The sequence below is a fragment of the Colias philodice genome, chromosome 3 (genome assembly GCF_061535455.1).
Source record: "Colias philodice isolate Cphi_HAF_F1 chromosome 3, ilColPhil1 Martin Lab GWU primary, whole genome shotgun sequence".
NCBI lineage: Eukaryota > Metazoa > Arthropoda > Insecta > Lepidoptera > Pieridae > Colias > Colias philodice.
In genome coordinates this window covers 12,954,715-12,980,071 of record NC_143088.1, presented here as the reverse complement: position 1 = coordinate 12,980,071, position 25,357 = coordinate 12,954,715, and the positions used below count along the sequence as shown (strand labels likewise).

The window sequence follows — 25,357 nt, the reverse complement described above, 5'->3', positions numbered from 1 at the left end:
TGCAGACGATTTACAGATTTATACCCAGTCTACTATCGATGACTTACCTAAGGCAATAGATTTTTGTAATAATGAATTAGCTTCTATACTTAGTTGGTGCGATGATTTTGGTCTAAAACTAAATCCTTCTAAAAGCAATGTCATCATAATCGGTAGTCCTTACCTAATTTCTGAAATCGACTGGGGTATTTTGCCTAGCATCAAAATCGGTGACGTAGTCTTGCCTTACCAAAAGGTAGTCAAAAACTTAGGTGCCCTGTTTGATCAAACGTTGTCCTGGTCTAATCATATCCAGGAATTGAGCCGTAGGATTTATGCCGCTTCCGCAACGCTCCGAAGGCTTCGTAACTTTTTGCCCATTCCCACAAAAATTATGCTAGCACAATCCCTTCTACTTCCTATTCTTGATTACGCTGATGCATGTTTTCCTGATTTATCAGTAGAGCTAACTGATAAACTTGAGCGACTCCAAAATTTTTGTATTAGGTTTATTTTCGGCCTTCGAAAATACGATCACGTTTCCATCTACAGAAAAAAGCTCAAGTGGCTCCCCATCCGTTTCCGCCGGAATCTCCATTTGTTGCAATTACTGTTCCGTATCCTTTTTGATCCTTCTGCTCCTATTTATCTCAAAAACAATTTTTCCTTCCTGCACAATGAAATCTATTCTCTTCGCTCGGCTGATAGACTCACCTTGAGTGTTCCTGTTCGACGTACTCACTTCCTTGCTAAATCGTATGTTGCCACTGCTGTCAATCTTTGGAATTCTTTGCCACTACCTATTAGACAAGCTAAAAATATATCTTCATTTAAAAACCTTTTGCGACGACATTTTCTCACTACTGCTTTCAACTCGGCACATTAACTATGTATTTACATATTATTATCTATACACAGATATGTATATGTATGTATTTATACAATTTTATATTTGTTTTATGTAGTATGCATGTATTTAATAATATGTACCTTGTATATAATTTATAGTTATATAAGTAAATTGTATATATTATTAATAAAAATGTAATTGTGTATATTCGAGTGTAGTACATTCATCTATATTTATCTTTATTTATATATCTACCTGTTTTTATATTTTAATTATTATCATTTATTTATTTATCTTGTTTTTTTGTTCCTTGCCTTTTTTCTTCTACCTACCATCGTAATCTCAGTAAGCTTGTTACCTTTTGCCCAGGTTGCCTGGAAGAGATCACTTCTAAGTGATAAGGCCGCCTAATAAACTATACTGTTTTTTTTGTTTTGTATATTAGCAATAAGTTTTCTATGTATAGTTTTGTTGAAGAGTAAATAAATAAATAAATAAACTTATTTTCTTCATCTTTATCGACTTTCGCTACGTATTACGGACACTGACGATCTCTGTTATTACTACCAACCAACGCTTGCACACCGGACTTTGATTATCTGCCTTTACGACTCACTACTGCTACCCTACCTGGACACCGACTTTGCATCCGATTTTTCATTTACAAATATGAACTGCATCAACTGTGGTATTAATGCTAATCGTAACAATTCTATACGTATGCATTTGTTACAAGATAACGCAATAATATCAATTATACAAGGGTGGGCTGCTCCTCTAACGGTTAGTGGATTAGTATTATCTAAGGTATTTAGTACTAGCTATTGAAATCAAACAAAAACGTAAACACACATTGTTTTATATATATACTAGCGGTCCACCCGTGGTCCGGCTTCGCCCGTGGTACCTACATGTTTAAACTATCCTATCTCTCAAGTTGGATCGAACTCCACATGGTGTGCGAATTTTATTATATAATCGGTTAAATGGTTTAGACCTTGACCTTTTGGATTGTAAACATAAATATTGACATGTATGTTATTCTTTGTTGTTCGTGTGTGTAATCGTTCGTTTGTGTGTAATAAATAAGTATCTGAACTTAACTATAATATGTACCTAATGTTTATGTAATAAAATTGTTTTTGTTTTTTTTATGATTATGCGGAGCTGTGAAATTATGTTTGCATGCCAGTATAACTGGCGAATGTGCTGTACTTTCCATAAAATAATAACTTGTGAACCACATTTGAGCAAATAAAGATCTATTTATTTATTTATTTATTTATATTCACTTTCTTTTGTCCAATTGTAATATTAATTCTTTATTTGTAGATCGCTCACTCCGATCACATATTATGTGATGCATGCTGGAAACTTGCAAATAATTCTTTGAGGATTGAAAATCATGAAGATGACACTGTAACTCTGGGTCATCAACGTGTATGCATTTATTGTGGACGTTCTGTATTGCGCACACGGTTTCATTTACTAAGAACTGATTCTCAACGCGATCAAAGAATTAGAGCAGTGATATTAGAGTGGATATTACCTCGTCATTTAAGTTATTGAGTGTTTTGATAATATTTTAAGTAAAAAGTTGCCAATAATATTCTTTTTAAATCTCAAAGTAAAAATGAAAGGTGTTTTAACAAAGTATTTCTTTACAGATTGGAAATAGAGCAACATATCTATGTCATTCTTGCTGAGTGAGGGCTCTCATAGAAAGGGAAGCAATAACAGTTTATTATTGTAATTGTTTAGTAGGAAGAAGAACTGTAGGTTGCTGCTGTCACGTTATGTGCATAATATGGTACCTTAGTTGGTTATCAACCAGATTTAATGCCGCCAGCACAGTTTCTGGATGATGTGTTAATTGTTTATGATGATAATGATGAATAAACGATTTATGAAAAAACGTGTTTTATTTTATATATAAGTACCTACGATGTTTTGGTAGGTACTCTAAAAGAATAAAAGTTCGATCCAATATCTCTATTACCTAACTGTTCTTCTGTTACACTCTTTATCTAAATAATGTATATTATAGGATATAAACTTACCTCTACTTAGAAAGAAACAAAGCTATTCATTGAACTCGAGCAAACCTAACCTCAATTTTAGTGACGTTACATGCTCAATATCTCTGCTATCCCATAGAACAGATCTTTAATTGTTATATTTATAGAATCTGTGTATTTTTATCCATTTAACCCCACATAAATCATCAGTGTAACGATCAGGCCCAAAGTCCTATGGGAGTTCGCCATTCTCCTTTAAGTGTCGATATAACGTGCGCATGGTCATAAAAGTTATAAGATATGAGGTTAATTTAACAGGAAAGTCTTAATTTTTGAAGTTTAATTTTAATCACGTTTTAGTACTTATTTTTTATTATACACACGTGTAGACTACAAAATATAAAGCATTGTTTTTCTGGCACTTAAAAACTATAAACCAATTCTATAAGAGACATTTTAAAATTGTATTATATATGTATATGTATAGTAGGTAATATTAATTTTAGCTTTTAATACACCTTATTGGTGTCACATTTTATAAGCATTGATTACTATACAAATGTGCCAATAATCTAGTATACTTCGATTATCTTGCAAGCAACATTATCTTGCCATCAGCCATTCCTTCGTAACAACTAACTGTAAAGTCTTCCCATCAACAATGAGTTAATTACCAACCTCTCATTAGTTCACAATTGGCAAACGACGTAACTTTTCACTTATTATTCATCAGCCAGAGAACTTTGAGCTCCAGCTCAGAGGATTAGGGTGCTTTTTCACCAGAGATGTGCAATGCAGTGCTACGGAAATGTATTAACTATCCTGTGAAACTGTGTGACCGTTTCTACCAATGCTACGTTATGTAACGGTGCCAGTAAGATGTGAAGTATCGATAGTAGGCTCTGTTCTGCACAATATATCTGCGCATTAATACCACACTTACCTAGCAGGCAACCTCCCATAGTATTATGAAAAAGAGTGCGTCCCGAGCACACGTGCAACTTCTAGCAAACTTCTTTGGCAAGATTCAAAGATACCAAAATCGTCGCCCTACTCCAAGACGTCACAGTATTGACATGACGCGACCTTGAAATTTTACTCAACGCATACACATCTCTGGTGGAAAAACACCGTTAGCCTAAATCGACGAGGTCTAGTTAAGCTGGTGAACTCTAATTACGCTATGAAATGAAGACGCTCGATCGCGTTCTGCAGCAAATTGGTGGGCTGCTATCAGAGGCTCGATAACTTTGTTAGAGTTAACTGTTACAAGTACTGAATAGGGTTGTCAGATGGTAGTTTTGGGAGTAAATAGAATTTGAAGTTGATTGATGTATTGTTTCGTAAACATTGTATCAAAATGTTGGACCACATCTCTTCAAAAATTATCAAGATGCGTTTAATATTTGCTATTAAAAATAGACATAGTTGACTAAATATGTAACGATCGTGGTATCAAAATTAAAACAACTTGGGAATATTTATTTACCTAGATGTTTAAACGAATCTCTTTCTTACGTTATGATTCGATGTATAGCAAATTCAAATTGTAAATTATGTTTCGTAAAACAGTTAAAATTGAACCTGATAAGCATGGAAAATAAAATAAAATAAATATTTCGGGACAATTTTCACACACGGCACGATCTGATCCCATACTAAGCTTTCGCTTGTGTTATGGAAACCAGATGGCTGATAAACATACATATATAATTTTAAATAAATACTTATATAGATAATTAACACCCAGACACAGCGCAAACATCTATGTTCATCACACAAATATTTGCCCCGGGTGGGAATCGAACCCACGACCTCTGTGGCTTGGAAGGCAGGGCCATTACCAACCAAGCCAACCGGCCAGTCAAATAAAGCAAAAACCATAAACCCAAGTAACTACCTAGCTATGTTACACACTTTGCACCATAACGAAAAGCATAAGCATATAATAGTTGTGCTTTTTAATTAATATATCATGGTTCCGTGCGAAGTTTCTGGAAATTTCTCACATCTGGTAACCGAGTCTGAACCAATTAATTGAAACTTTAAACGATGACGTACGTGTGCACTTTGCAGAGGTTTTTCTGGGGATAATAATGGCTGCAAGTTTAGCTTTTTAGTTCATTTGATCAAGTGTAGTTCAGTGTTGTTTTTGTAGACTAGTTCTTATAGAAATAGCAGTTGAATAAGATTTGAAATCCATACTAATATTATAAATGCGAAAGTAACTCTGTCTGCCTGTCTGTCTGTTACGCTTTCTCGCTTAAACCTCTCAACCGATTTTGATGAAATTTGGCACAGACCATCTTTAGACCCTGAGAAAGAACCTACCTTTTATCAAAATACCAGGCGAAGCCGCGGGCGGAAGCTAGTACTTTAGATAATTATTGTTATAAAAGTAAGCACACTAAAAATAAATAAAAGAAACATCAAAAGTAATCACTTTACACTGTGCGATTACTGCAATTACACTCCATTTACATTTCACCGGATTAAATATTACAATTTAATGCAATTACCCTGTTAAGAGAAATTAAAGTCTCTTTCAAATAGTGTCAAAAGCTCGTTACGTATTTATGTTGTAATCTTACTCTTGGTATAATTTTTAAGCGGGGTAATAGTTTCATTTTGAACTAACAATACGCCATTTTGTAAATTATATAATTAAGGTATTGTAAAGGCTTGTTTGATGATTATTTCCTAAGATTATTTCTATATTAAAATGACGTCATTTAATTAGAAGATTGTAGGTTGCGTTACTAGAAATAATCTCTTGGACTGCAGAAATGATTTTGAAGATTTTTTCTTAAAATACACATACTATATTTATATTTGTTTATAATTTACTAAGAAATAAGGTAGATAGGTTATTTCTAAGTGGCTTTATTTTATATTAAGGTCAACCCAGAAAAAAGAAGAACGCGTGGCCTTTAACTGTTATTTTTTATACAGAAGAAAATTTCGACCCCTTTTTATTCGAAAGAATTAGAATCGTCTGCAAAAAAACCTCCATATATACGACACAAGCCGCGAGAACCATACAAATATTAAACCTTTTATAGAAATTTCTCTTACCTTCATAATATCTGCATCATACAATTTCATTGAATCATTTTAAATAAACTCAAGAACTTTATAATATTTATTTATTTGAAAATGCAAATAAAACATTCTTATATGAAAATAACTTGAAATGAAAGGACGTCAAATGAATGCGCATTTTTATTGTAGCGTTATTTCAAATATAGCATAATAAAGCTGTTTTTAACGATTATTATGCTCGAAGAAGTGAAATGGAGCTATTGGTGTTATAATAAGAGCGAGTGAAACAAAACTTTATTATTTCATACTTGAAAATTATTTCGGTTAAATGCTCGTATTTTTGCGATAAACAAAAATTGTATTTGCATAATATGGTGTGAATTAAATGAGATGGTAAATTAATAAAGATTTAGTTAATCTACTAACATACCACTTTATCTATTTTAAAAACCGGCCAAGTGCGAGTCGGGCTCGCGCACAAAGGGTTCCGTAGCAGCAAATATAATAAATTACAGTTAAATCAACCTATCTCAAAAACTATAAGAGATACTTTGATCAAACCAAAAATCGTTGAAAGAGTTAATTAGCATGCATCACCTCTATTTTTTTTAGAATTTTATACCCCGTAGTTATAAAAATAGAGGGGGGGGGACATACTTTTTACGACTTTGAGAGCTGATATCTCAAAAACCGTTCACTTTAAGAAAAATGTTTTTTAGAAAACTTTATATCATTTTAAAAGACCTTTCCATTGATACCCCACACGGGTATGTACATCGAAAAAAAAAATTTCATCCCTCAGTTACATGTATGGGGGGCCCCACCCCCAATTCTTTTTTTTACTATTTAGTGTCATATTTTTGTAGCGGTTCATACAACACATATTCCCATCAAATTTCATCACTGTAGTACTTATAGTTTCCGAGTAAATCGGCTGTGACAGACGGACAGACGGACAGACGGACAGACGGACATGACGAAACTATAAGGGTTCCGTTTTTGCCATTTTGGCTACGGAACCCTAAAAAGTAGCCTGACTAATATAATATTAATATTAAATACAGACAGACAGGCGACTAATTTAGTAATTAATTACTTTGTTTTTATATTTTAACTGGATACTAATTATACAATAAAAAACTGTTATTTTGAAATTAAAAATAAACGGTTCTATTTATAACAAAAAACTATGTACCTATATAATGAAGTATTTTCAAAGTTCAAATTTTATTCAGACAGTACTGTAGGTACATAAGAAAGCAGATAGCTCGTAAAGAAACTGTGTCAGATAGTATATGAATACAGTAATTGCTTCTTCTATGTTCTATTTCAGTATCAAAGAAATTCTAAAGAAAAAAAAAACGGAAACGCCTTGAGAATATTACTGCGTAGAAAGGTAAGTCACGTGGAACGCTGCAATTTCTCAATTGATTTTTATTTATTTTATCTAGATATTTTTCTTAAAACGAAAAGATGATTTTAATTAGGTTGAGTGAAATTAATTTTTAATACGGTTATGATATCTTATATATAAAATTCTCGTGTCACAATGTTAGTCTGCATACTCCTCCGAAACGGGTGGACCGATTCTAATGAAATTTTCTGTGCATATCGGGTAAGTCTGAGAATCGGCCAACATCTATTTTTCATATGTACCACGGGCGAAGCCGGGGCGGACCGCTAGTTTAATATAAAATATTTTTTGGAGTCTTGGGTAAGTTAGAAGTCATGGAAGATTTAGATTGAAATATAAGTTTAAATATTTATAGACGCGGCGTAAAAAAATATTGGTTTTTAATAATCAACATAACATATTTTATTATTTCATATTATATTTACTTAAAGAACAATCCGCAATGGCAGTCATGAAGCAATAGAAACGATATTTCGCATTGAATTAAAATATAATTTACTTGTGTTAATCGATCTACAAAAAGATAACTCTATTTCTAGCTAAGCCTTGTTTCAAGTATTAACAACAAAATATTTACGGTACATATTATAATAAATGTAAAAAAAAGACGTGTGGCACTCGGGGACTGCCGCGGTAAAGCTATTGCATGCTATGCCTTCAAGCCACCTCCGCGCTCGTCGGAGTGGGGAGCGTGAGGTTTTTCGTTACGCAATTTCTGGATTCGGTCCCCGCGCTCAAGGCCCGTGATAGAAGCTATGCAATAGCTTAAAAATTGTCTGTATACAAAAAAATCGTTAATATCTAGAAACGTAAAGAAATTTCTCAATATTCAGCAGCTAATACCATACTATAGACTTACCTGTGGATAATCTCCATTCTTCGTTTGATAGTCAAACACATACAAATAGGAGTTTCTTCGTAATGCCGAATGTGTATCGGCTGTTAACACTATAGGCGCGACCACCTGGGCGTCACTTAGCGCTTCTAGTGTCTCGTCTCTGTTAAAAAAAAATATTTATTTATAAGGGTGCATTTACATCAAACGAACATAGAGCTAGAGCAAGATCATTGATCTTTTAACACAGAATACTTAATAGTTCCTAAACTTTAGGTGTAAACGAAAACTCGTATGCAATGTTGTTGGGTATTAGAACATTGCATAGAATCTTTTCGAACGCACTAAGAACAATGAAAGAATGCTCTACGCCTGTTTATACTAAAATAATTTGACATAGTGCGGTTAGAAGTAGCAATCGCTCGTTTGATGTAAATGCACTGTTAGAAGTAGCTTATTATAATATTATAAAACAGTGGATGGTAAAGCTTTTATCTGAATAAGTACTAACAATGATTATGCTGAAATATCATTACATTTTATCAAATTAAAAGTGTTTAAACTAGACAAAAGCTTTTGAAGTGAAACTAGGCGCGTTGAGAGTAAAATTTAAAGTTAGCGTCATGGCAATACCGTCACGTCATGGAGTTAAACTTTGAATCTTGCCGAAGAAGTTTCACTTCTCACACATATGCTCGACACACATGCTTTTTTATGAAAGTGTTGAAATTAAACAAAAGCTTATTTTTATTTTTCGAATATTTTTTCGACATTTTTAAACAATATATTCATTGTAAGCACGCGTTGTAATTAACGGAATTGTTTAATATATTTGGGGAATGCATGCCGGCTTTACCAAAAAACTGGGTCATATTTTACATAATTATTAACATTACATTTAAAAACAAGGGAAGGAATGAAGGCAGATTTTATTGAAGCAAGGTAACTCATCAAGTTTTCATATTGACAGACAAACTAATAGCTCAAGGAAATCATCAATTATTATAATATAATATCACCTTAAAAAGTTAAAAATAAATTTGTGTTACGCCACTTATAAACATAACATAAGAACGGCAAAGATAATTTTTGGTTTGTTAATTTAGTCTCCGCTTGAATTAGAAATGTAAAAAAAAACTTTATTGAATTCAAAAATGAATACAGTACAATTTAAAAAACGTCTAGACTGTCTTCATAGCTAGGAAAATCTTGACGTGTTTCTTCCAGAGAACATTCCAGAAAACAATTCAGAATTAGGATAATAACTTTACAAACTAGTAAGGTTTAATAAATTTTTCTTTTTTCTTTTTTCGGGGGGCAACGTTACTCGCGTCCGTAGGCTTTAACTCTAGAGACCCTACACGTGCTCCCTGGGTAGTGCCAAATGAGTAACCGAATTATTCTGGTGGGAGACAATTTGTCCCGGCTAGTCACCACCCATCTGTCAAAGCCATGCCGCCAAACGCTCGTCGTGTTCCGGGATGATGGCAGATGAAGCCCATTTGAACGAGCAAAATAGGTATGAACAGTTGCTTTGTATTTGAGAACCGAATCTGACGCCTGGGTGTTATTGTCCTGAATTTCCTAGTCTTGGAGGGTAGCGGGATCCGAAGAAACGGTTCACCGCTGGCCGACCGCAGGTTGTAGGGGGCCCAAGTAACGAATTAGCCACTCGTGAAAGGCTGCCCCGCCGCCTGTGCATAATCCTGTATTGGCTCCAACGTGCCGATTGGCGATCGGATGGGAGGACACGTTGGCGAAATACAGGGGGTTTCGGGCGTCCCCGCAGTCTCCAGGCTAGGATTATTTTTGGGCTTTGGCATGCAGGCGATAGGTGGTTTCATACGCATTGCCTCGTTCAACTTCTATTTTGCTCCCCGTCTAATCACTCTCCAAACTAAAAACAAAGATGAAAAAGTTGAATAAAGGAATACGGTATTCTCAGCGGCTGCACTTCCTCTCTCTTCAGGTGCACCTCTCCAATATCCGAGGCTTGCACTCTAATCTCACACCGGTCCACCATCATCTTGAGACCGAAAAGCCGCACCTATTATTCCTAACAGAGACGCAAATCCGATGTCCTGATGACACGTCATATCTCGGGTACCCTGGTTACATGCTTGAACACAATTTTCAGCCGAAAGCTGGTACCTGTGTATATGTTCGTGATGACATCTGCACTCTGCGACTCCGTGACCTTGAAGAGCCCAGTTTCTCTGTGTTGTGGATCATGGCTGATACAGGTTTTGACAAAATAGTTTATGCTTGTGTATACCGTTCGCATAAAGGTGATCTGGAGACTACGAGGCTATTTAATTATCTCAGTGAAGTGGCAGATGTGGTACAACTTAGATATCCGAGCGCTGAACTTGTCTTTCTGGGGGATTTTAATGCCTGTCATGCAGAATGGTTATTCCCGTTCCAAAAGACCGACCATGCTGGGAAAGAGGCCTATTATTTTGCGACTTCTTTAAACCTTTCTCAGCTGGTTAACGTTGCAACTCGTGTTCCAGACATTGACGGCCATACTGCCAACTGTCTCGACCTTTTGATGACCTCTGAGCCAGACCGTCACGTGATCACAGTTTCCGCTCCACTTGGGACATCTGATCACTGTCTGGTGAAGTCTGTGTCATCATACACCCCTCCAGATCCTTCGTTGAAGGGAACAAGGAGAGTATGGCGATACAAAGCGGCGGACTGGGATGAAATGCGGCACTTTTTTGCATCTTATCCTTGGCGGGAATTGTGCTTTTCTACCGCAGACCCATCGAGCTGTGCGGATAATGTTGTTGGTGTGATTCAACAGGCTATGGAATATTTTATACCTTTTTCCGACATTCGCATCAACAACAAAGCTAGACCTTGGTTCAATGTACAATGTAAAGCTGCATTGGCTAAAAAGCAAGCTGCTTTCCAAGCCTGGGTCGACGCTCGAATCCGTAAAGCTCATGATATTCGCGAAAAAAAGAAAGCCTTCAACAAAGCTTCCAAAACCTGCAAGAAAATTCAAAAAAGAGCTCGTTTTGCTCATGTGCGGCATATCGGAAGTAAGCTTGTCTCTTACCCCGCAGGAAGCAAAGCTTTTTGGTCCTTAGCCAAAACGGTCGAGTCCAACTTTTGCCGTCCCACTCTACCTCCGTTGCTGAGACCCGATGGTTCACTGGCCCATAGTGCGAAGGATAAGGCAGATGTATTTGCCTTACTGTTTGCTAACAATTCTCGTCTTGATCCTCCTAAAAATACTGCTCCACCGACAATTCAACACCGTGGCGTTCATATGCCTGACATCCGCATCACGAACAAGGAAGTCCTTAAAACGCTACGCAACCTCGACGAGAATAAAGCCAGTGGACCGGACGGAATACCAGCCGTTGTCTTAAAAACATGTGCTCCTGAACTTTCTCCTATCCTGACACGTTTGTTTCGCCTCTCGTTGAAAACTGGAGTTGTCCCTAAAAGTTGGAAGCTTGCCAACGTTCAACCCGTTCCAAAGAAGGGCAGTCGGTCAGATCCAACTAACTATCGTCCGATTTCAATAACCTCCATACTCTGCAAGACTATGGAGCGTATATTGAACAATCGGCTCCTCATGCACCTGGAAGCCAACGACCTGTTGAATGACCGCCAGTACGGTTTTAGGCGTAACAGATCTACTGGCGACCTCTTAGTGCATGTGACACATCTTGTAGGGGAGGCCGTTGAGGAATTCGGAGAGGCCCTTGCGGTCTCTTTGGATATCTCAAAGGCTTTCGATAGGGTTTGGCACGAAGGTCTTCTAAACAAGCTCCCCTCTTATGGAATTCCAAGAGACCTTTGCACTTGGATTGCTGACTTTCTGCGGGACAGGTCCATACGAGTTGTTGTTGATGGTAGCTCTTCAGTGCCAATGTCGATCAATGCCGGCGTTCCGCAGGGGTCCGTTCTTTCGGCAACACTGTTTCTTCTGCACATAGACGACATGATTGCTCCGAATATGTTCAGTTATGCAGATGACAGCACTATTGTCGAAAGATACAAGTCCAGTGCCCGCACTTCAAAGGTTGAGACCGAATCTCTTCGGGAGGACATGATTGCTCGCTTAAACCTAACTCTTCAGGCTGTGTCCGATTGGGGCGATGCCAATCTTGTAGGGTTTAACGCATCCAAAACTCAAGCGTGTCTGTTTTCCGCAAAACGGAGTCCTATAACATCCACTCCGATCTTCCGAGATGTGCCTCTAGCAATAGCCGACTGTCTGGAGTTGCTTGGTGTCACTTTATCTTCTACACTCAACTTCGGTCAGTTTATTGAATCCAAGGCCCTTCTTGCCGCCAAAAAGCTCGGAATTCTGAACAAGGTCAAGCAATGCTTCACACCGGGACAGCTTCTTAATCTTTACCAAGCTCAAGTCCGCTCGTGTGTGGAGTATTGCAGTCACTTGTGGGCAGGCGCGGCTAGATGCCACCTTGGAGCTTTGGATTCAATTGAAAGACGTGCCAAACGTATTATTAACAACTCTCCCTTAGTTGATGCTCGACTCTTGAGTCTTGAGCACCGTCGTGAGGTGGCATGTCTTTCGGTGTTCTACAGGTTGCACTTCGGTGAGTGTGCGTTAGGTTTACATAAATTAATTCCCTCATCTCCATTCCTCAATCGTAACTCGAGGCGTGCCGAGGGGTTTCATCCTTTCATTGTGGATATCCCCAACATTCGAACTCGTCGCTTCGAGTCTTCTTTCATAATTAAAACAGCCAAACAATGGAATTCACTCCCTACCACTATTTTTCCTGAGCAATACAACCTGGACCTCTTCAAAGCTAGGGTGAATAGGCTCCTCCTAGGCAGACGTGCACCCAAGTAGACCACATCGCCGCTTTCCATCAGGTGGGATTGTGGTCAAACGTCTGCCTATCGATTATAAAAAAAAAAAAAAAAAAAATAAAGAGTATATTAAATTATACCTGATATTAACTGGATGCTGTACCGGTTTCTCCCAGTCCGTATACTCATTGATAATGGTGGCCAGGATTTCTGACAGGTGGTAGCTGTAGGTGTTCCTCACGAAGGCTTTGAGGATCTTCGATCGTCTATCAGCTTCTATACCGAAGAGGATATCGTCCCCACTGAACGCGAAGTATGCTTCTGCTTTTGTTACTCCGAGCATCAGGTCGTATCTAGAGAAAAGTATACAATTATAGGGTATTTTGTTTGAATTTAACTTGAACAATAAAGTATCCGGAAGTAGACTTTTATTCAAGTGAGATGAGGGTTAAATTATTTTTATTTAATTTGACTATGACTTCAACACTTTTGACGTGAATTTTTTCATATTAAAAAAAGACGAGGTAAGAACTAACCATATTTTATCGTCTCTATAACATGCTTATTTTATATTATTTCATGGTTCTAATTCTCAATGTTCTCTACTACACATTTTACAAACATTTAATTAAGTAACGTGAAAAAAATACAAAATTGAAACTATTCAAAAGTTTGAATACGCTCTCTAAACACAATATAGAAGTACAAATTCAAAACAGTTAACAATGTTGTACCAACGAACTTTAATTGTTGCCTAACAAACATCCAAATAAATTATAATTGGGGATATCCAAACAGTAAATGTATATCTTCGGAAAGGCTCCAGGAGTATTTAATTTAAACTTTTTGAAAGGAAAACTCAGCCGTTCCAGTATCCAATGTCCAAGATTTTCAAAGATTTCTTTCATGGAATAGCGTTTGACCCCGATTGAAATGGACGAATGCTATGCAAGTTTCAACGCTAATTAAAGTTTTAAAAGTAGTTGTAATACAAAAGGTACACTATTATGAAAAGGGCAGAAACAATTGAATACTGGGTAATTATTATCGCAAATACATTACAAGGTTTAAAATAAATATGAGTTTTAAACCCCATAATAATACTCGTAGAGTAAATTACAAGCTGTGAAATAACTATGAACTTTAAACCACTTATGTGTATAGTAACTGAAAGGTAAACTACAGTATAAAAATAAATTATTTTTGTTTTTCTATTCAATAATAATGTAAAAATGTACGTGATACTATTCTCGAGTTCCTTTGAACGATTTATAAACTTAATATACTTTTATACTTGTACCAATCGCTAACAAGTTAATTAACGCTCAAATTGATGCTTTAAATGCTTCCTGCCCTGTTAATAAATTTAATCTTTAAAAGCTCACTTCTATAGGTCATAAGGCCGCTTTCACATGGAACGTTTTATAAGCCTTTTTAGATACAGTGCTACGAAACTGTGTCTAAGGCCCTACTCTATGATTTTTATTGTATTTTAAAGTATGTGTTCAAAAATAATTAAAGAAAAAAATGTTTTTGGACTATAATCCAGAGGTGGCGCGAACACACTGTGATTACGGATGCCTTAAAAAAAAGTCCCTCCTCTCTTCTATCGGCCGTAAGGCAGCGTACACATGAAGCATTTTATAAGTTTTAGATACAGATTTAGATTACGAAATTGTTTCTAATCGTTACAGAAGTTTATAAGGCAGCGTTTATTCAAATTAAACCTTAAATTTAAAATAATATGTTACGCAAAAAGTTTCGTTCCAGTTCAAACTTGAACTGTTTTATTTGACTTTTTTATGTAAACGTTTTTGGATAATAATTATTTTCCACCAATTAGGAATGTCACTACTACAGAAAAGGATCTGCAAAAAATTCACGATACTCTTTTCAAATATACTTTCTCCATAAAACACATTCATTACTAATTACTAATTAGTTAATTGATTTTATGAAATTAAATATTTTATTGTGCTGCTAATAAAATACAAACAACCAAAACTTGTGCTAAAAGAACATACAGCAAAGACGACGCCTTACACTTATAAGGGCCGATTTTTCAATGCTTGGATAAAACATATTCGTCGAATAATGTATAAAACTACCATTTTAAAAACGTATTCTAATTGCCCGTATTTGACAGTTTACGTGACATTTTAGTATTATCGTTTAATACGCTATTGGACGGATAAGTTTTATCTAAGCATTGAAAAAATGCCCCATAATGATCTAACAGTGAATCTTATGTGCCTTCATAATTTCCACACTTTCCCTACTTTACAGTAACTATTTAAATCTTATTTGGATAGCCTTACTTGGTAAGCTGATTGACAGCGCTCTCCCGCATCAGGACAGCATTGATGATGTTGACAGCAGTTGCTGGCTTGCCGTTTAGAGCTCGAGTCAACTGCCAGTCATACCCTGATTCTGGATTGGCCATCATGTCCCCTGTGTCTGTGGAATTGGTATTGTTATTATTGGTTTATTCAGTTTGGTATCAAATATTGTTTTATTTTTAGGTTTTAGGTTTAACGTTTAAATATTGTGTAAACATTGTTTTTTCGACAGCTTAGTAAAGGTTTCAGAAATCTAGTTTGATGCAATATTATTCAAATAGCTGCGCCCCGCGGTTTCACCCGCATTGCTCTGCTCCTGTTGGTGTTAGTGTGATTATATATAGCCTATAACCTTCCTCGATAAATGGGCTATCTAACACCGAAACAATTTTTCAAATCGGACCAGTAGTTCCTGAGATTAGCGCATTCAAACAAAAAAACAAACTCTTCAGCTTTATAATATTTGTATTGGAAATCATATGCTTTCAATTTAGCGTAGACTTTTCTTCGTCTAATGTCTTTATAAGCATCGCTAATCGAAAATTGTTCGAGAACTTTACCGTGTGTGGAATGTTCACGTAGTGAGGTGGTTGATTTCTAATCATTTAATTAATGTTCAGTCACAATTTATTGTCAACGCGTTTCTAGTAATGGCATAGGTTACTGTCCAATTAATATCTAATCCAATAGATAACTACGATTAAGATACTCGGGAAGTAATGGTAAGTTTAAAATAAAACATATAATATTTTCTTTGTAGTCATTAAAAAAACAATCGAAAGGGTTTTAGGAAAACAGAGATATCAATCAGTACTTGAAAAACACAATTTTTACCTCTAACAGTTTTATTACGCAGATATTTTATGTAGTAAAGTGAACAACTCCATTTTACCTATATCGTATTCCCAATGCTAGTTAAGTCTAGTTTATCCTTCCGAATTAAATCTCAAAGTCTTCAGAGCACTAAATAAAATTCGTGGTCTAATTAGAAAAGGAAATTTATTTATGACGCTAGAATGAACTCGAACACGATTATTTAATTAAGAATTCCATCAGAAAATTTAAGCTACTTTCAACTTTGCTGTGTAGTCGGATTGTATGATTTAAATTAGTGAATTTATAATGTGCACGCCTTTATAGTGGAAGCGGTAATATTGTTATAGTTGCTTGCATTTGCTTTGTCGTTTAAACACTTAAATTGTTTGTTTAATGAGAATTATTTTACAAACTAGCTGTGCCTTGCGGTTTTACCCTCAGTGCTCCACTACTGTTGGTCTTAGCATTATGATATATAGCCTATAGCCTTCCTCGATAAATGGGCTATCTAAAACCAAAAGAATTTTTCAAATCGGATCAGTAGTTCCTGAGTTTAGCGCGTTCAAACAAACAAACTCTTCGGCTTTATAATATTAGTATAGATGATATCGCACTAGCATGGAAGTAGATACCGTGTTTTTTTCTGTGTAATAATAAAAAAATGTATAGTTTCTTGCATTCTAAAAAATATTTACTTTTAATTCATATATGGGTATGATATTGAAAGAAAATATTGTTTACGCTTTGGCTATGCCAACTGCTGAGTAATTTGTAAAAAAATTACACATTTTAGTTAGAATCAAAATCATGTCCCAGAATCTGACCACACGAAAACATAAGCTAATCGTCATAAAATCGATTAATCAATGTTAGTGAACTTAGCAGATCATTTTTAGCAGATCAAAAAAAAATGTGAGTTCTTATCGCGTGCAGTTGAGTTCTACAGTTCCTGATACTTTTTAGAAATAGTTCTGGCGTTTTTACCTTAAAAAACGACATTTGAAAAAATGATCTGCCAACTTCCCGTAGCAGATCATTTTTAGCAGATCAAAAAAAAAATGTGAGTTCTTATCGCGTGCAGTTGAGTTCTACAGTTCCTGATACTTTTTAGAAATACTCGCGTAAAATGAAACACTAGAAAATTTATTTATGTCATAATTCATCACGCCGTAGCACCATGCCGTAGCATCATGCCGTAGCATCATGCCGTAGCACTATGCCGTAGCATCACGCCGTAGCATCACGCCGTAGTATCATGCCGTAGCATCATGCCGTAGCACTATGCCGTAACATCATGCCGTAGCATCATGCCGTAGCATCATGCCGTAGCATCACGCCGTAGCATCATGCCGTAGCATCACGCCGTAGCATTACGCCGTAGCATCACGCCGTAGCATCACGCCGTAGCATCATGCCGTAGCATCACGCCCTAGCATCACAGCGTAGCATCACGCCGTAACACATGCCGTAGCATTACGCCGTAGCATCACGCCGTAGCATCACAGCGTAGCATCACGCCGTAGCATCACGTCGTAGCATCACGTCGTAGCATCACGTCGTAGCATCACGTTAAGCCAGGTCGGGTTTTTTCAAATGTCGTTTGTTAAGGTAAAAACGCCAGAACTATTTCTAAAAAGTATCAGGAACTGTAGAACTCAACTGCACGCGATAAGAACTCACATTTTTTTTTGATCTGCTAAAAATGATCTGCTAAGTTCACTAACATGATTAATCATCCATTTTATTCACACTAATAATAAGCTATATTCACGCATAATTCAATGCTATCAAAGCAACTACATTAGGCAAAAGCCCGCGATTGAACACAAAATATAATTTTGTCTCATTCAACAATCGATGGTCACTTTAATTAAACAACAATAGAAACCGCAGTGCTTAATGATCGGAAATGCGGTCAACAAATTATGTTTATCGAGTTGTTTATTAGTACTGTCAGAATGATAAATATATAGGTATTTCTTTTTTAATATCATTGGCTATTTGCTATTTTTTTTTAAATTGACGATGATTTTAAACCTCAACCAACAGTCTGCAGGTAAATGTTTTACTGGAAAAAAATATGTGAACTGAACATACTATAAAAATTAATCATCTGAACGTAATTATAAATTAAAAAATAATCACACTCTCTTATTATTTACCTACATCAAACGAACATAGAGCTAGAGATAGAGCAAGAGCATTCTTTCGTGATCTTTTAGTGTAAACGGAATCTCGTTTGCAGTGTTGTTCAGTATTAGAACAATACATAGAATCTTTTCGAACGCACTAAGAATAACGAAAGAATGTTCTACGCCTATTTACACTTAAATAATTTGATAGTGAGGTTAGAATGAACATTTACTCGTTTGATGTGAATGCACCGTTGAGAAGTGGCTAAAATATTTGTCGCAATATTACAACGATAGGCATTTTCATAGATTAGAGTAGGAAACAAATTTCGCATATTTTAATCAGTAATAAACATTAATCGATGCTCACAAACTTTTACCTTGATAATATTCGTAGGTACCACGATAATCTGTTTCAATATGATTAAAATAGATATAATAAATAAATGACTGATGATATTTTAATATGATTCCATTAAATATGAAGTTTACTGAATGCGAGGTTAATTTTACAACAGATATCTATTATAATTAACTGCTGTCGGATACACGTTTAAAATGGTAGCTGTATAAAATTTAATTCTCTTTTTTTGAAACATTTTTATAAATATTTTTACAAAATACAAACAGATTTTTTATTAAGGTATATTTTTATATTGCTACGCCCCAATTTAATTAGTTAGACTGAGAATAAAGCTTAAAAAAAGTTATAATGAGTAAACTCATGAATGTAAAGCGAGTCAATATTATACTCATACAGAAATAATTTTAATCCATGTCACAAATGAGTTTACGCTCCCATACATTACTATTCAAATAGCATATTAACTACTGAAAACAAACATACAATACGCAACCGTAATCAACAACAAATAAAAGTTACACATTTGAACAAGTAATTGCCTTTGATATTGCGAAAAACAACGAAATTAGAAATCAAACGGATTCAACATGCTCAGCTAAAAACGAGGAGACACAAGATGAGAAAACTTTGTGGTACAATTTAATAACGGCGAACGCGACATAGTATAAAGAGAGAAGTATGTTATCTTCGAACAAAGGTACATCGCGCCGTTTGTATGTACCCACGCTTGGCCACGCCCCCCGTTCATGTACGTACCTACGCACGCACAGAACGCCGCTCGTTTCCTACTCTGGGACCTGTCTCGTGAAGGCCGCGTCATTGCTGTGAGCGGTCGGTGTTAAACAATTATTTAAAATATCAATGTGACAAGTGACAACCCTGCGCCTCGCAAGTTTAGGTACCGTGCGCTCCTAAACGCCTAAACGCCTGGCGGAGCACTGTGGATGCCCTCTGCCCCAGCTAGGGGACACAGGAACATAAGTCAAAGCTCCTAAACGCCGGGAGTTGGCCTACTTCTCTCTTTATACTATGAACGCGGGTAGACAAGTAAGGAATTTTGCGGACAATTCGTAAATCTACAACTATCAACTTCAGGCTTGGCACCGGAGCGAGAAATGAAAGCAGATTGTGGAATAGTTATTTACCGAAATGTTAGTTTGCGTAATGTTACAACTGACAGCTCTTTAATATCACCGGCTTTTTCATTATCTCCCGCTCCGTATTATAAAGTTCTAAGGAGTGGGAAAGGATTTTGTTGTTCAGCTAAGGAACAAGTAATTTAACGGTTTGATGTAAAACTATAGAATATGTATTTGACACTTTCCAATACAGAGTTTTGCTTAAGATTTGCAAAGTTATTTCGGTACAACTCAGACAAATGAGTATATTATAACGACAGTTGTGTTCATTGTGTTTTATTAACTGCTACATTAAAATATTATAATTTTTTCTTTAATACTGTAATTGCCCTGCGGTAAACAGAACATACTATGTGAAATACAAAATACGTTTTCAAATGATTGAAATGGTATTGAATACCAACCCAAAACTTATAAGTAATTGATTACATGGCTACAACGTCATCTATACCTTCGAATGTAAACTATTGAAGCTATCAAATTCGTGCCAACGTTTCAACTTGCAATATCTAAGTTTCATATTAAATCCAACGCTATCTATAAATGTAATTGAATTGCTGCTAACTTGTAAACTCTCCGATCAATACCAACTTTATCGCTACTCTTGACGAGTTGAATTCCTTCACAACTCCAAGCTCAGAGTCGTGTCGGCAAAATACTTTTATGTACCAGCAATTTGTCTCAATTGTTTGACAAGTTTTATTCCCAACGTAAGGTCTTCATTTGGGACAATAGCTATTGCCGTAAAAAAGGTATTTTGATTGGCACTTCCAATGATTGCATTTTACTGTGCAGTTTTTTCTATGGATTTTTATGACAACTCTTTATTGCTTGTTTTAGAGGTCATAAAGGGACTGTTTTATGTCAGATACTTACAGATTTTATTTTCGGACTTATGCTATCATTATTTTACAATATTATTACATATCTGCTACGATTATAAATACTAGAGTAAGCATTTAAGTTTTAAGTGTACTAAACAATGTGAAGAAGACGGTTATTATTACTGGAAAACCGCCGGTCTATCGCTTGGTTGGTAGTATTTCTCAAAAGCATTATAGTCGATCGATAGCAATAGTTATCAATGATATTCAACATCAATTTGTATCGTTGTCTAAATCATAAAATTAAAAAAAAAATTTTTCTATTCAAGTTTATCACATCTATTACAGTTCTTTCAGACATCTCAATCCTAAATTTAACTGATCCCACCTCAAATACCTAGCATGTAATCATAAATCACTATCCGACCGCAGCTTCTTAAAAGACAATCCAGCGTAATCCTCAGAAAGTTCTGGAACTTAACCGAATTATCTCACTTTATACTCCCGTCACGTGTTGTCCGTCCTACACTTGTGAATTTCACAAACTTCCATCCTAAGACATTGTTTCTTGATACTTTTACTGATATTACTTTTTGCAGCTATGTACATGCTGTGCCGAATTTGTTATTTCGTCTTTATGCTTTTGTTAAGATGGTGGATAATTGAATTCTTCTTAAGACACGTATAGTTTGACAGCAATTTTGGGAAAAACTATGCTGAAATTTCTAACGAATTTTTCTATGTTAGATACGTATAGTTTGACATCAATTTTGGGAAAGATTGTCTTGGAATTCTCATCAATATTTTTTAACAGGATTAAAACCTTTCGAGTTTTGAAGAGAGACTGTAATAAAAGCGCATAAAAGTTCTGATGAAAACAATTCTTCTCTAGTGATTGGATAAAAAAGCAACAGCCGATATATTGGAAATGTAACACAGATGGCGTGGAGATGGAGCGAGCCAGTCACGAACGTTGCACTTTTCATTACGTCGCGATGAAATCATCAATTGGATCTCGTAGTTATTACTTTGTTAAAATGAGCTGTGTATTGTCAGTATGAGATTATATTGCAAAGCATGTATCTAAACTTTTGGACAATAAATGCTGTAAATAGTAAAACTCATTCTTTCATTTTTAGCTACATCTATACTAATATTATAAAGCTGAAGAGTTTGTTTGTTTGACCACTCTAATCTTGGGAACTACTGGTCCGATTTGAAAAATTCTTTCGGTGTTAGATAGCCTATTTACCGAGAAAGGCTATAGGCTATATATCATCACGCTAAGACCAATAGAAGCGGAGCAATTTGGGCGAAACTAGTGCTTTATATTTTAAAGATGACTTGGTTTTGGTTACAAACCAAAACCAAGTCATCTTTAAACCAAGTCATCTTTATTCAAAAGACTTGCAGCACGATTAAATAAATGTTAAAGCATTCCTCTAATCATTTTCACAAGTTATAAAATAGTAACTGGCGTAGAAATACTGACAATTGTATTAACTCTTTTATAATTTCCAATTAAAAAGCAAAAAGGAAACGGAAATATTATCTATTTCCTCATTCTTAATAGAATTTTTTCAAGTAAAAGCTTTCTCTTAGAATGTCGAATATACTTGGATTTTACGAAATTTGTCAGCAGGTTTCGACGTTTTACGATTATTCGGATATATCATCAGACAAAATTAGTCTGCCATCGTAGAATTTTCATCATGAAAAAATTTGTTTTTTTTTTATTAAAAATTTAAGTATTTGGACTACTTTTTATTTTTATTAAATATGAACAATATTTAATAAAAATAAAAAATAGTTTTACAGAAGATAACATTATGTGTATTTTAATCATAAAATAATAAAGTCGTGTTCAACGGAAATGATCTTCTAACTTCTTAGTACTTTGCCGGTATATGAACGTTTTTAATGATACCGTTTCTATTAACTCCATTTAAAAATGTATTATATCCAATTTATATAATTAGCTCTTCTCTCTCTAGTAATTTATATTGTTTGATTTTACGCGAGTATTATACATTTAGAAATTAAAGACTTTTTAACGGATTTTAAACGCGATTTATTCATTACATTATTTACGACAACAAGACGTAAAGACGCAAGTCGAATAACATCTCAGTCTCCCCGTGACCACGCTCGCTGTAAAGTGTTCGAAACGTCGGGAAAATAATATCACTACATAGTATAAAACAAAGTCGCTTTCCCTGTCCCTATGTCCCTATGTCCCTTTGTACGCTTAAATCTTTGAAACTACGCAACGGATTTTGATGCGGTTTTTTTTAATAGATAGAGTGATTCAAGAGGAAGGTTTATATGTATAATAACATCCATTAAATAGTGGAGAAGTACTGTTATTTTTGAGGTTTCTAATTTGATATCGTAAAAAATTACATTTTTTCCGCTTACATTGCAAACGCAGGCTGAACCCTACGAGTTTTATCAAAATAATGTACTAAGTATTATACACATTGAAAAGGTCTACAGAATAATCCGCGATGGTGAAAGAATGCTTAGATGATGTCTATCTCTTATGGATAACCCACAATAACTTTTTTTTGTAATTTACTTTTTACGACAAATATTGGCTAATTTTCGATGCGATTTTAACCAATACAGCATTAATCCTTTGCCAATTAAATACCTTGAATACATTGTTCATTTAATATAGATCTATATGGCCCTTTACACCGTATGATTGAATATTTTCGAAGATATTACAGATTTATAAAAATAAATTGCGGGACGTAGCGTTTGCGGCGGTACCGGCCGGCCGCTCGGCTATATATTTTATACACGTGCGAAGCCGGAGCGGGCCGCTATGTTTTTATATACAACGTTCACAGTTTTTCTGTAGTGTATTTAGTATCAGCATTGCACCCGTGCGAAGCCGGGGCGGGTCGCTAGTAATGAATAAATCGCGTTTTAAATCCGTTAAAAAGTCTTTAATTTCTAAATCTTCTCTCTCTACCCAATAAAGTAACTTATTTCTAGTTCATTTTATACTAACTGTGCCTTTCGGCTTCACGCGCATTGCTCCGCGCCTATTGGTCTAAGTGTGATAATATTATAATATAGCTTATAACCTTCCTCGAAAAATGGGCTATCTAATACTGAAATAATCTTTCAAAATAGACTCGTAGTTCCTGAGATTTGCACGTTCAACCAAACGAACTCTTCAACTTTCAAAGAAAGAAATATCCATTTATTATTAAAGTATAGATAACAACAATGTACCTATAACAACACCATCGACACTTGGCCCAAATGCGTAAGAGAAGTCAGGTGCCTTAACTGGTGCTGACAGCAAAGTTTCTAGCGGACGCTCTCGAAGACATCTTAGTAACGCGGGCGGAGTTAAATCTGAAAGAAAAATAAAATTGTTAGTGATATTGATAAAGATGCCATAATATTATATGCTACTACTATAAAAAATAATATTTTAAAAGACGTGTGGCACTCGGGGACTGCCGCGGTAAAGCTATTGCATAGCATGCCTTCAAGCCACACCTCCGAGCACGTCGGAGTGGGGAGCGTGAGGTTTTTTCGTTACGGAATTTCTCGATTCGGTCCCCGCGCTCAAGGCCCGCGATAGAAGCTATGCAATAGCTTAAAATTATTTAATAAAAAAATATTGCGGTTTAAATAATCGTTTAATTCGATCTTATTAGCAATAATACCTGTTGTTTGTAAACGAAAGAAATTGATTTGATTAATATGATAGTACAAACATTGTTAAGCTTGATTTTAAAAGTAGGACAGTAGATAATCTTACATGTATGGTGTTTTCTAAAGCTACATAGCATAGCATAGCATAAGATAGCATTTTTTGTACAAATAGGAGAAGTTGGATAGTTAAATAAGCTCATGTTATTCTTAGACCTAATGTTTTATGAAAATCCGATCTTCATTTAATTATTAATTCATGCGATTATAATACTTACCGTTCTCTCAACAAAGTTCAAATTACCTGGTGAACAATTCGCATGAGTAGCAACAATAGCTGCGTATTTATTCGGATCTGCTACTAACGACCAGGGACTTAGACCTGATCCAGACATGAGGATTGCTCTGTGAAAGAGGAGACCTGGAACAAGAGAGATAATTTTAATACTAGTACTTATATTACGATTTTTCTTATATCTATCTATACAGTCTAGTGTATTATTTTTATTTTCTTGCTTTCAATTCTTTTGTAAATGTTATTTCATGGACTTCATTTATAACTTAAAATCAAAACGCAAAGGCTTAGTTAGGTGGTGTATAATTAAAATTATTATGGATCTGATGAAATCAAAAAAAAACTTTAATAACGATGATTTCGTATTTGAAGTTCTTATCCAGTAAATAATTTTGTACAGTCTATAAATCTTCTATAAGCATCTTATCATACCTATCTTCTTATTATTAATATATGTATATATAAATCTCGTGTCACAATGTTTGTCCTCAATGGACTCCTAAACCACTTAACCGATTATAATAAAATTCGCACACCATGTGCAGTTCGATCCAACTTGAGAGATAGAATAGGTTTTATCCCGAAAATCCCACGGGAAAGGGAACTATGCGGGGTTTTCTCTGAAAACGCGGGCGAAGCCGCGGGCGGAAAGCTAGTCATTCATAGGTTTCGTTTTTTCTTTGACATAAGATCTTACAAGATCAAGAAAATGTGACAGATTCTGATAATTTTCATCACATTCTAGACCTAAATTCCATATCCACATTTGCTAGGGTTAAAAGTACAAGAGTGCCTTTCAGAGCGGATTTCCTTTACCCGCTTACAGGCGTCG

The 25,357-nt window shown here is 35.4% G+C and overlaps 1 protein-coding gene and 1 long non-coding RNA gene across 2 annotated transcripts in view; one reads left to right on the top strand and one right to left on the bottom strand.

Moving 5' to 3' along the window:
• Window positions 1–25,357, top strand: part of LOC149490081 (uncharacterized) — a 417,590-nt gene that overhangs the window by 216,025 nt on the left and 176,208 nt on the right. The gene's annotated exons all lie outside the window — the stretch shown is intronic.
• Window positions 1–25,357, bottom strand: part of Nlg3 (Neuroligin 3) — a 129,873-nt gene that overhangs the window by 12,670 nt on the left and 91,846 nt on the right. Inside the window, exons 5-9 of the mRNA XM_089714890.1 lie at window positions 24,535–24,651; window positions 23,802–23,927; window positions 15,260–15,398; window positions 13,082–13,294; window positions 8,163–8,301 (exon numbers count right to left, since the gene is read on the bottom strand). Of these exons, the coding sequence (XP_089571016.1) occupies window positions 8,163–8,301; window positions 13,082–13,294; window positions 15,260–15,398; window positions 23,802–23,927; window positions 24,535–24,651 (734 nt within the window). The remainder of the gene's footprint in view (window positions 1–8,162; window positions 8,302–13,081; window positions 13,295–15,259; window positions 15,399–23,801; window positions 23,928–24,534; window positions 24,652–25,357) is intronic.